Consider the following 13,148-nt stretch of genomic DNA (forward strand, 5'->3'; position numbering starts at 1 on the left):
CTGACATCGGAGTTGGGGGGAAACTAAGAGGGATAAATAATGTATATTGCATTGAAACAGATGAGGGAGAGAGCTGTTTAGGAGGAATATATGATCAAGTATTATTGTCATGACAAGAGTTCAGAATGAAAGCTGCATAGTGGGGGGCGGGGGCGTGTATAACAATGAAGGAATTTTTTTTTTTTACTTTGCAAAGGGAAAAACAATCATAGGGGAGGGGTGGGCAGGGAGGAAAGTGTGCAACAATGAATGAATGGAAATCCAAAGTCTGTAAAATTTTATTAAAATAAAAAAAAGATAAAAGGAATTTTTTAAAAAAAGAAAAAAAGTTACTTGGGGCTCACTGGTTTCCAGGCCAGGTTCCCCAGAATTCTCTTGTTCTCCACATCAGCTTCCTAGTCCTCTTGTGGAAGAGGAGGAAAGGAGCCCCACTTCCCTGACAAAAAGAGCACGCCACTGTTCTGCTTATTCATGTTGATGGACAGCAGATGCCGCATTTGGAAAAAGGTTCTGTTGAGTGGAGACACCCTCACGGAGAACACGCTGTCCTCCTGGGTACGGTGCTCAGCTTGGGAGTCGAGGGAGGAGTCCATCAGGCAGGCCCTGCTCAAGACAGGGCTGCGGGAGGCGCTTGCACAAGCATGAGAGGTTGACCTGCCCCGTGGCCCTAGTGTTAGATATTTTCGTAGTGTTAGGAGTGATAGGGGTTCTTCACAAGCTGGCGGCTCTCAGGAGTCTGCGGCTGCAGCTCATGCTGAACACGTTTCAAACCAGACTTCCTTCCTAGAGGCCACTGCTCCAGTGGGGTTTGTTCTTGTTGGGGGCTGCCTGCCATGATGGGATTTGCTCCACCTGGAGGTTCACAATTAGGTATGATGATTTTCACTCAGATTCTGCCAGCACAGAACTTGTTCTAAGGCTTATCTAAATCCTCTGAGGATAGAAAGATTCCTGGATACATGTAAACTTTTTTCCCCTTTATGTGAAAATGCTGCTCAGATGAAATGGAGCGTTTCTGTCGTGCCTCCTAACTGGCAGGGATGCACAGCTCAGTCTAATGAGAGGATACACAGGAAAGCTGGGCAGAGGGGCTGATTCTTATTATTTACTTAGTCTAATCATGAAAGGTACTATGGCTGTTGTAAGATTTTTGACGGTGTACAGTTTGATGACATCAGTTATATCATTCACCATCTTGTACACCCATCAGCACTGTTGCTTCTCCAGAAGCTTTTCATCGCCTCAAACCAAAAGTCAGTTCCTCTTGAGCAATAGCTTCTGATATCCTTTCTCCCTTGGTAACCACTAATAAAGTTTAGTCTCTGTATATTTGCCTATTTTTGGTATTTCTGGATTATGCAATTTATGTCTGTCTGTGCCTGGCTTATTTAACTCCTCATAATGTTGGGTTTTGGTGTGTTGTTTTTTTTTTTTAAATATGGAACGCTTCATGAATTTGCACGTCATCCTTGTGCAGGGGCCATGCTCATCTTCTCTCTTGTTCCAGTTTTAGTATATGTGCTGCCGAAGCGAGCCCCAGCATAATGTTTTTAAGGCTCATCCATGCCCTGGCATGGATCTAGACTTAATTTCTCTTTATGACTGAGTAATATTTCATTGTACGTACAAGCCACGTTTTGTTTCTCCATTCACTATTGATGCACATCAGATTTTTTATGCCTTTTGGAAACATTGCTGCAGTGAACACTGGTGTGCAGAACCTGAGGCCCTGCTATGGATCTCTCCTGAGGGCTGGAGTTGCTGGCTAGTCTCTCTGACTTTTCCTGAAAGCCACCACACTCTCGACAGCAGCTGTACCATTTTACGGTCCCACCTGCAATACATGTGCACGCCAGTTCCTCCACATCCTTGTCAACACTTGTTATTTTCTGATGTGTGATTGGTTTTTTTTTAATTGTTGTTTGATTAGAAATTTACAGATAACAAATTCGATTTCCTTTTACCAGTGTATCCACACTTTGTTTTGTCATGTTTGTAGTCTCCTCTGTGTGACAGCCCGCTTCCCACTTCCTCCCTGGAATCCTATCTCCTTTGTCCTTCATTCCTTTGCCTTCCTGCTGTCTGAGCTTTGTTTGGGGACCAGTGCTGCCTGTTGTTGCTGTCTGTTCTGCTGATAGCCGTACACGATGACTGCAATAACGGGCCCAGCACAGCAGAGTTTGTGAGGATGGCCCACCGTTGGGCACCGTTTTGATTGTACATGGGGTCGCTGTGAGTCAGTGACACTGAACACTTGGGTGTGAAGTGATATGATAACCTTGGTCATTTTGATTTGTGTTTGTCTAAGACTAATGACAAGGGACCCTGGTGGTGTAATAATTAAATGATCTGATGCTAACTGAAAGTGTGGCAAACCGAAAGGTGGGCAGTTCAAACCCATTGGTCAGTCTTTGGGAGGAAAGGACCTGTCCATCTGGTCCGTCAGTATTATAATTTAAGAAGCTCTGGTCTGTTTTAGAGGATCTCTGAGTCACAATAAATGTACTCCATGTAATGCAAGATTAGTGACATGGAAGAGTTGTTTTAAAAAAAAGTGTTTATAAGAATATCTTAGCCCAGAGACGCATGGTTCGAATCCACCAGATGCTCTGCCGGGAAAGGAGGGACAATCTCCTCCTGTACCAGTCAGATCTGATCTGACGGTACACAGACACACATACACAAAATAATAAAAATAATAAAAAAAAAGAATATCTTAGGTAGCTCCACAATTAAGAGCTACAGCAGGTCTGGGAAGTGCTAATAAATGATGGCTGCAGTTGTTGCCCAGGTGGACAACTAGGCGTGTGACCACCAGGTTTAGTCCACCACCAGAAGGAATTTGTGGGCACGGCCTGATGCTGGATCCGGTCTTGGGACCCAGTCTCACTGTTCTGTCCTTGGAGTTCCTGCTGCAGTGAAAGAGGGATGGAAACAGTAGGTGTGGCCGTGTTGGGATAAATGGAATAAGTGGTGAAGAGAGAAAGGACGGCGAGGGCCTGGGTGGGGAAGGCAAGATAGGAGGCCAGACACAGGTCCCAGCAGAACCGTGGCTGGAGATGGGAATGGCATGTGTAGGTCTGGGACTTGATGGAATGTGTTTTGGCTGCTAACAGAAGGATTGATACCTGGTACCTCAAAAATAAAAAGCCTGGTGACCTTACTTCCAGGAAATGGGGCCTTGGACACACTGGAGCAGTTCTGCTCTGACATGTGGAGTTGCCATAAGGTGGCATCAATTCAATGGCACCGGATTTTGTCTTTTCAGAAGTTGATGTGATTGAACATAAGACACTAAGAATTTAGGGCCTGGTATGAGTGTGGGCAGTGACCCATCATGGAACGGCTTGTGTGCCATCCCTTCTTCCTCTCTGGGTCCTTGGTAACCCTGATGGAACCTAGACCATGAGGAACCCTCATGGAACATAAACGTCCATCGAAGTCCATGGAAGTTAAATGCTTCCGTGGAATACTTGAGCTGAACTTCTTGGCTGTATTTTTCAGGCTGTTTTGCAGAGCTCTGTGAGCTGATGCACCTAGGGTTATGTGGACATGTCGGAACAGCGCATGTGCTGCTGACGTGGGAGGCCCCGACTGCGTGGGAGATGAGTGACACCTGGCAGAAGGCTTCAAGTCAGGGCTCAGGAGTAATTGGCTTTGAAGCCAGTCCTGCGATTTGTACCTGGATGTGGTTATAGAGATTTCTAATTGCTGGTGCTGAGCTAAGCCAGCTTGCCAGCCATCCCAAGGGCATCCCAGGTCTAATCCTCCAGGACTTTGCTGGAAGAATTGGCAGCTCATGACAGGCTTGGCGTCCACGGTGTGCTCACAGTCGTTGCAGGTCTGACTCATCACCTGGTGCTCAGGCCGTGTGCACTTCAGTCCTACTCCGTCAGCACTCCTCACGAAGGGGTGATGGAGGGTGGAAAGAGGAGGAGCCTGAGGTGTGTTGAGTACCTGCTGTTTGCCTGGTGCTGTGCCGAGTGCACCATTTTTAAAATGTAGGAAAGCAAGGTTGAAGAGCTCGGTAAACTCAGGATGCCAGGATGGCACATAAGCAGAGCTCATGTTTTCTTATGCTTTCCTGGGAGTCCCCTGGTGACTCATACAGATAATCGCCCACTACCAGCCAGAGGGTGGCAGTTGGAACTCACTCAGAGGCCTCTCGGAAAACAGGTCTAGTGGTCCCTGAAAACCTGAGGGAACTCTTCTCAGCACATAGCGACTGCCCCTGGGTTGGAATGGACTCAGAGGCAACAGCACCAGTTCCAGCCCTACCTTCCTTCCAGGCTGGGTAGTCTTGGCTTTCCTACTGCAGCCATGGTGGTGCGATTTCTGTAGTGAAATAAGTCAGGACTAATGGACCATGCAAACGTCATCTTTGGAACCCTGAGACGAGGAAGGCTAGATGTGCACAGCCATCACAGCTGACTGCTCTGGAAGTGATCACAGTAGATCTCAGAGTCCGGGATAAATGTGGAACCAAACTCAGAATGATAAAGACCAAGTTTACCAGCCTGATAGAGACTGCTGGAACCATGAGACTGTGGCCTTTAGTCACCCTTCAAGCCTGAATGGAAACCAGCCCTGTGACCCTGTAATAGCCACATAGGGTAAAAAGGGGACATTTGCCAGGGGATTGAGCTCAGAAGGCAGGAAAGGATAAGAAAGAAGAATGACTGGAAATAGACTTGGAGGAATTGGGGAAAGTGCTTAACTTTGTGGGGATTGCAGTCTAGGTCAGGAAACAAAATGTATGAATTGTTCAGTGGAGAAATCAATTTGCTGTATATACTTTGACTCTAATCACATGAAGTTTCTCTTTTACAGGAAAATAAGCATCTCTAATTTTACATGCAGTGCTTTCTTTTATGTTCTGGTTATTATCCAACCTGAGGAGTAATATGAGCTAGCAGGTCAGAAGTGAGGTGTCTTGCAGACCCCCAAACTTGTTAGCTGGTATCTGAAGTCTCAGGGCAGGCATTGCACTCGGGAGACCTGTCTAACACTCTATCTGACCTAGCACTGGTGGCTCTGGGGTGAGGAGCAAGTGCTACTGTGCGTTTGCAGTTGGGGCCAGGACGGACCAGGACTGGAACGATTCCCTTCCCTCAGTTGGTGTCAGAATGAGAAGTGGAAGAGATTGTACTGATTTGTCATCGATTGCTGCAAACACTGGCTCTGGCAGAGCTATTGATGGACCCTGTGTCTGTCCTGTTTACAGGTCTGTGGGAACACTGGGCAATGAACCTGAGATTCCAGGCCGGCGTGGTCTGAGCTGTGCCAGGGCAAGATGGCCATGGCCCCAAACCTGTCCATGCCTCAGGTGTACACCAGCCCTGTGGCAGTGTCTGTGTGGGAGTGGCAGGACGAGCTGGGCACCTGGCACCCTTACAGCGCCATCGTCTGCAACTACATTGAGCAACAGTTTGTCCAGCAGAAGGGCCAGCGCTTTGGAGTGGGGAGCTTGGCTCACAGCATCCCCCTAGGCCATGCTGACCCCTCACTGGCTCCTTACATCATTGACCTCCCCAGCTGGACGCAGTTCCGCCAAGACACAGGTAACAGCTTGCCTTCAGCATTTATCCACGGCCTGCTTTGGGCAGGGTGCTTTGCTAGGTGTTGGGGATATAGGTTACAGAAGTAAACCACCACTTTGTTCTGCCCTGAAACACACAGTGTCAGGAGATGAGTGCAGTGGATACATGCAGTGTGGGATGTGCCTCTTCATAGTAGAGGCCACTGTGGAAGCACATCACAGAAGCTGCCACATCCCCTGCCCCCATATCACCTGTTACACTGGCCTCATGTGCAAAGACTTGAGGTCCTGTGAGGAATTCCAGCTCCATTGCTCAGCAGCTGTGTGACTTGGGTGGAGGACTTCATGCAGCCATGTTTGCGTTTTAAAAATCCATAGTGCATTTTGGTAATTATCACCAAGAGGTCCACCCAGAGCTGTGCTCTGTCTGCTAATCCAAGGGTGCTCTTACTTCGAGGCGGTTGACTCTCCCAGGGACATTGACTCCCAGGGGATGTTTAGCAATGTTAGGAGCCAGTTCTAGTGTCATTATTGGGTGGAAGGAATGTTACTAGCATGTAGTGGCTTGAAGTCACAGATGCTAAATGACCTACATTGCACAGAACACAACAGTGGTCTGGCCCAAAATGTCAGTAGTCTCGAGGGTGAGAAACCCGCTTTCATCCAGGTCAACAGCATCCTCCTCCACCCCACTGCCAGCAAAGCCATTCTGACTCATGGAAACCCTCCATTGGTTTTCAGGCTCTTAAGTCTTTAATAAGCACTGGTGGCATAACCCAAAGGCAGTGCCTCTCTGGTGGTTCAAATCCACCAGGGCTCTGAAAACGATGAGTCCTCATCAGTCTGATGCAGATGAAAGGCCTTGCTTTTGTAGAATTGCCAACCAGGTGAGAAAGTAAGCAGATAAGGTACAAAATACACAAATTATGTGTTAAGGTGCTAATAAGAATGGTTATTAAGGGAGAGGAAAGAAATCGGGAGGGACACAGTATAAAATGTTGGGAGAGGTTTGGCTGGGTGCCAGGGTGTTAAGAAGAAACTAGAGACGGGTGGCTAGCGCAGGCCCTCCTGAGCTTTTCAGTCCCAAGCAGGGCTTTTTCTTTTCACAGGAGAGCCATGGCTAGGTTTGGGCCAGAAAGAGACATATTCTGACTGGCACTTCAGAGTATTTGGCCACTGTGGGAGAAAAGGGGTGGTTTTAGCTTTCTTTAAGCTTATTTTAGTTTGTAGTTTTTTTATAATGAAGCTTTGTTATTAGATTTTTTTAAACCCTCATTGGGTGTAAGCCACAACTGACTCTTGGCCAAAACTTCTAGCATAACCTTTTCCTGCCGACACTCTCGTCTTGCTGACACCCCCCTTCTGCCAACACTCCCCTCCTGCTGGTTCTCTTCTGTTACTTGACTCCTTTTGGTTGTGGTTCTTGACCTTTGGAGGGATCTCCATCCTTCATCTTAAAATTGGGTAAGAATAGCTAATGCCAGCCACCAGCTCAAGTAATAGCACAAAAGTATATACGTAGTGGTCAGATTTAATTTGGTTATAGGAAAAAGGCTGTTTAACTGCCCTTTGTTTCTTGGGCTGGCAGATTAACGGTTTGCCTGGAACTTTCTTTACCCAGGTACCATGAGGGCCGTGAGGAGGCACCTGTTCTCGCAGAACTCAGCTGCAGGCCGGGGCATCGTCTGGGAGTGGCTGAGTGACGATGGCTCCTGGACAGCCTATGAAGCCAGCATCTGCGACTATCTGGAGCAGCAGATGGCCAGGGGCAACCAGATCGTGGACTTGGCTCCCCTGGGGTACAACTACACTGTCAACTATGCCACCTACACTCAGACCAACAAGACTTCAAGCTTCTGTCGTAGCGTGCGACGCCAGGCAGGGCCACCTTACCCTGTGACTACTGTCATTGCTCCGCTGGGCCACATGGGAATCACCTGCTCTTGCCACCAGTGCCTCAGTGGCGGCGGAACTGGACCTGTGTCAGGCCGCTACCGCCACTCCATGACCAACCTCCCTGCATACCCTGCCCTGCAGCCCACTCACAGGACCACCATGGTCTTCGGGACTCATCAGGCCTTTGCCCCGTACAGCAAACCCTCTCTGTCTGGGGCTCGGTCTGCACCCAGGCTGAACACTACCAACCCCTGGGGTGGGGCAGCCCCTGCCCTGGGAAGCCAGCCCCTCTACCGCTCCAGCCTCTCTCACCCGGTCCTTCTGCACATGCCCCTCGGATCCGCCACGTCCAGCCAACCCAGGTATCTCAGGTCACTGTTGGTCATTTTGTCCGTCGTTTGGGCCTTGTCAGCATGCAGTGGGGAGACTCGGATCCTGCAGACGTGGCACTTGCTCCCTCTGTGCCTTCAGTTGTCTGTGATATAGTCTCATTTGTAAGTGCCACATGGGTGCCAAGAAGTCACTTCTGCCCACAGATGTCCCATGGAGCTTTCCTTACCTCTGGGTATTGGAGATCTGTTAGCTGCCGCACTGGTGTTGAAGTCAGTAACCTCTCTGCTCACTCGTGAGGATAGGGCTGTCTGTGCCTGGTTTAAGACCCCTTCCCAGGGCTGATGTGCTGCCCCCCTTGTGGCTGTGTGCGCACTGACGCCTCCCAGGTGTCAGGCGGTGCAGGTGCAGAGCTTGAAGGTACAGTTCTGGCCCTGAAATGCACAGCCCAGTACAGGGAGGCTGCCGTCCAGTGTGTTGAGGTACCAGATACTGAGGTTTCGAGGTGTGGCAGCAGGTAACAGACAACCAAGCCCCAACTGTTTCTGAGAGCTCTCCATACTGGGAGAATGCTCTTGAACTAACAGATCCAGTCCAGACCAGACTCGGTAGTCTTTTAAAGTGAGAAAACCCACTGGAATTGACCAATGGATAGAGATTTCTGGGTTGGTTTGTGACAAAGCTGGCCAAAATGAGACATTGTTCATCTTTGTTGGGAGTATTGGGCATGGAGAACATGGTGAGAATTCTCATGTTAGCCAGCTTGCAGGCTGCCTTTTTTTTTTTTTAAAAAAAAAATTTATTTTACTTTTTGTGTGTGCCGGCAAATCGGATCTGACTGGTACTGGAGGAGATTGTTCCTCCTCCTCCAGCAGAGCATTTGCAGGCTGCTTTCTGAGAGAGCGAACTGGTGGGCAGAGGCTGACCATGCGCCTTGGGGCCACCTTGTTTCCCAGGTGGTGGGCATCTTGTTGATTTGGTGCCACCTAATCCCATCTCTGCCCTCTTTACCCTGATGAGGGCTGAAGTGTCACAAAGAGGCCAGTACCACTGTAATAACCGCTTGGGCTTCCAGAATTTGTTCACCCTCAGCTTCAGATAGTGTAAGATACAGTGACAGTAGCTACTGCTCATTCCATGCCAGGCCCTGTTGAGCGGGCAGCGTGAATGATCGTAATAACTCCCATAATAGTCTGTGGGTGGATGGTCAGCTTACAGCTTAGCACATTGAGACCTATGAGATTGGCAACTCAGTAAACAAGTACCAGGACTGGGCCTAAAACCCGGACCCCAGGACTATCTGGCTCATGTGAGGAGTTCTTAAAGCCCTCTCAACAGTGGAGGGATGAGAAGGCTGACAGTATCTTAACAGATGAGTGAGGCTTCGCACTGTAGCCACACAGGAGGGTGAAGAGCTTGGATGTGTCAGTATATTATCCTGGGAAGTTTCTCGTTGGGGCTGGGCTTCTGGATCCCAGATCTTCCTGCGAATGGCGAGAAGCAGAAGGTTCACTTGAGCCGGGTGTGGTTATTCACATTAACCTAAGCCAGCAGGCTCTGTGGGGTCCCCGTCCCCATGGGCTCTGAAGGTCTCTCCACAGCCTCTTTTTCAGCGTGTCAGTCAGAGTAAAGGGTGACAGGCCAAGAATGCTTGTCGGCAGCACTGAGCCTTCTAGGTCTGCAGTGCCAAGTCTCCTGGGGCTCTAGCTCCTTACGGATTATTTTGAGGCAAATTTCTAAATAGTTCTAGATTCTGTGCTTAAGCAGGTGACTTTGTGGGCTTTGTTTCTGTGTGCTAGAAAGGGGCCCTCCCACTGGTCTCCTGTGAATACTCCACCCCTGCAGCTTGTTTTTCTGGGCTCCCCTGCTTTTGCCCCAAGGCCAGCAGAGACTGCTGATGTGGCCATCCTGGTGCAGGTTGGGCCAGTTCCCGGAAGGAAGGTTCGGGCCAGACGCCTCCCTTCCCCTCCAGTGTGGGACATGCGTGCTGTGGCTTGCCCTGCGCTCTGCGAGTAAGCCAGGAGGGAGCCAGGCCAGGGGCTCTGCTAGTTGTAGCCGCCTCCCAGGACTGGCCTGCTGGGGAAGGTGTGCATCTGTTTCCTCCAGCGCTTCAGGAGCTGTGAGGGCTGTAATTCACTTGCACAGGCCCATCTGGATTATGAAACTTGCGTTCCCCACGCCTAGTTTATAGTTTGCCCTTCCCCAGCAGGTGTTAGACGGGTGGAGTAAGCTGCTGAGAACTGAAAATACATGGCTCCCCCTTCCTTCCTCAGGGCTTTGGTGAGGTTCTCAACTCCAAGTGAATGTCATTGTGGTGAGGGAAAGTGACCATGTATCAGGTGACAGGACAGGAGGCAGGCAAGTCTACAGACAGAGCCCTGGCTGAGAAAGCCTGCCTTTACTGGCAGCTGTTAGAACTACTGTTTTCAAGGGTAAAGGAGGCACTTCTTGGACCCAGGCTATTTGAAATCTCTTGTGCGATACTCTCACATCAGCCGAGTGAGTCACACCCCGCAGGCGTGTCATTAGCCTCTGAGCTGCCTGGGTTCAAGAGAATTTCCCTGTTTTCTGAATTTATCCCTCTGAGCACCAAAACTGCTGTTAATCATGTTTAATGGAAAACTTTCCAAATCTGTCATGCACACTCTTGCTTTCTTTAAGAGAGGGTGTGACTTGTTTAGAATTTTGACGGCTTGAGGTAGTAATTATGACCTGCAGTCAGTGATGTGGTTCACCCTCGGGTGCTTTGCTCCTGCACTATGAGGCCTCAGAAGACTCTCCTGGTGTGCTCTCATCTGCTCTGCTCCTCGGGCCTCCCTGCTGTCGGCCAGCCTGTTTTGACTGCTGCTGGTCTTGACTTCCGCAGAGTCCTAGGTTCCAGGCAGGGTGTTAACTCCTGGTTCATGTAGGTCATTGTGTCAGCTCTGTCCTTCTTTCCATGTTTCATTTTTCCTTTTAGAAGATGAACACCTGTCTTGTTAGTTCTAAAGTTTCCTTTTGCTCCAATATTGCTATATTTTTCAGGATTTAATGGGAGCCCTGAAGGAAGGCATTTGGTGACCCAAGGGGATTCACTTTAACTCCTTCTGTTCCTTAAGGTTCTGGACAGCAGTGGACACAAGTACTGAGCTTTAGATTAAACCTCAAAACCACCCTTGGAGTGTTGGTATTGCCCCCATCTTATAATTGGAGAAACGGGAGCTTAGAAAAGGGCATGGGATATACCCAGGCCCCACAGCTTTGGGGACACTAAGAAGCTGGGGCTCCAGATTGCCCATTCTTGCCCCACATCACATGGTCAGAGATCCATGTGTTGGTATCGATTTGCCAGCTGGGATTGTAATTCTTGAGGCGCTGGAGAGAAACTTGGGGTTCTTTTCTCTCCAGCCTCCTGACATTGCTCGTTGCTTGGTACTCTGGAAGGAAGTCTTCATGTCTCATATTTGAGGTTTTTCAGGAAGCTTCTTAAGGTGGACAGGCAGTTAGCAGTAGGCCCAGAAGCAATAACAATGAAGACAAACCAGTTGTGGGGTTCCTGCCAGCTCATGGCGACCTAGGGCTTTCACGTGCTTACCAGCGTTTCCAGTTGCTGCCCTCCCAGGCAGATGGCTGTGGTCCTTCTGAGGTGCTGCTGGGTGAGCTCAGGTCTTTGATCTCTCACCTAGAAGCTGATTGCTTCACAGTTCATGCCTCCAGGGACTCCAGGCCCAGGAGCACAGGAGAGGGTTTTGGTTTTTTTTATTTAGTTCTTGTGTTGCGTTGTGACTACTAGGGAGAAGGTAACCCCCAAGGAGAGCACTTCACAGGGCACAGGGCGCCCCATAGTGGGTAGCAGCCTGTCAAGTGGAGTTTTCTGAGGACAGAGGAAGTAAGGTTTCAGGTCAGTGGCCCCTGAGGTTTTGTCCGGCTCTGCGAGTCCTCATCTTGAAGCTACTGGGCCTTTCTGACTGTCACAGCAGGACTTCCATGAGAGGAACTAAGCCGAGCAGTGTGGGCAAGCGGCGCAATGGTCAGAGCCTTCATAGAACTCAGTCACAGTTCCTGGGCTCCAGTTTCGGGTGAGATGCCCGTTGGCACCCTCACTCCTGTCTCCTTTCTGCTCCGGGTCTTAGTAGTGAAGCTAAGCCTCCTCTTGCAAACATGCTCCTCTCCCAGGTGGGCGGAGACCACACTTCCAGAATGGATTTTGTTGGGGTAGGACAGTCAGGGACCCCATCTCTGTTGGGACCATGGCCTTTCCTGCTCAACAGCCCACTATGTTTGTGGGATGGTAAAGCTTGGGTTTTCTTGACTTCTAGCTCAGGGATGACAACACTTAGTGTTCTCTGGGGAGTTGGTTTGGGATATCTGAGCTCAAGAGGAAGTGAAGGACTGGGAGGCTGTGTGTCTCCAGATTTTTCACTTACAAAACCAGAGAAATTTAGAGTGTGCATTACCACCTTCCTTTAATAAACAGAGAAGCAGGCTCAGGAATGGGAAAACCTGCCTGAAGTTTAACACTTTTAGCAGAACCAGGGCGTTAGCCCAGGCTCTCCACCTGCCTCCTCTTGCATTATCTAAATCCAGTTGAGGCGGCCAGAGTGCTGTTTGAGTAGCACAGCCACACAGGTTACCCTATCTGTGGAGTTGGAACCCAGGGAATTGAAGCAAAACACCTCATTTTGTTCTCAGACAGATATCACAGACTTGCTCTGCCTCCAGCCCTGTGCATGGCCCTGGAAGCTTTGGCCTCAGGGGGATGAGAAGTTTCCCAGTCAGATCAGAACCAGCCAGCTCCTTGGGATCTTTGCCACCGGGATTTGAGACCCATGGCTGATGGCAGGATTTGGGGCACTCTCTGGAGGCCATTAGCTATAAGCAGCCAGTGGCTGGTTTGCTGGCGGCTTGAGGGAACCTCAGCAGCCTGGGACCATCCTTCATTGACAGAGCATCTTATCTGTCCCTGCCTCTGGGCTCAGGATCAGAAGAGAACAAAGACGGCCAGGCCCTGTTCTTGGGGCTGACATGAAGGGATTTCATAGTTCTTCATAGTATAACAGCTCTTAATATTGACGGGACAGGAAGTGGGGAGGAGTTATCAGAAGTCTTGGGCATCAGTGCCAACTACCCTTCAAAGTGGAGCTTTCTTTGAAACCAAAGTGGCATGAATTTCTTACCTTTTTTAAAATTATTATTATTTGTTGTGTGTGTACCATCAAATCGAATCTGACTGGTACAAAAGGAGATAGCCCTCGCATTCTCCAGCATAGCATCTGGTGGATTTGAACTGCCAAACTCTGGGATTGCAGTGTAGCTTCTTGCCACTAGGCCACCAGAGTGCCCTAAGGATTTCTTACCATTTTTTTAAAAATAATTTTCAGGCGAGCTCTGGTGGCCTAGTGGC

The 13,148-nt window shown here is 49.4% G+C and overlaps 1 protein-coding gene across 2 annotated transcripts in view; it reads left to right on the forward strand.

Moving 5' to 3' along the window:
- Positions 1-5,293: 5,293 nt before the first annotated feature.
- The window catches only part of DTX2 (deltex 2, E3 ubiquitin ligase), a 29,571-nt gene continuing 21,716 nt past the window's right edge, over positions 5,294-13,148 (forward strand). For both annotated transcript variants that reach the window (XM_006889699.1, XM_006889700.1), the window contains exons 1-2: positions 5,294-5,561; positions 7,161-7,797. In XM_006889699.1, the coding sequence (XP_006889761.1) occupies positions 5,294-5,561; positions 7,161-7,797 (905 nt within the window). The remainder of the gene's footprint in view (positions 5,562-7,160; positions 7,798-13,148) is intronic.

Source organism: Elephantulus edwardii, unplaced genomic scaffold (genome assembly GCF_000299155.1).
Source record: "Elephantulus edwardii isolate Elephantulus edwardi_28Jun2011 unplaced genomic scaffold, EleEdw1.0 scaffold00080, whole genome shotgun sequence".
In the NCBI taxonomy this organism is placed as follows: domain Eukaryota; kingdom Metazoa; phylum Chordata; class Mammalia; order Macroscelidea; family Macroscelididae; genus Elephantulus; species Elephantulus edwardii.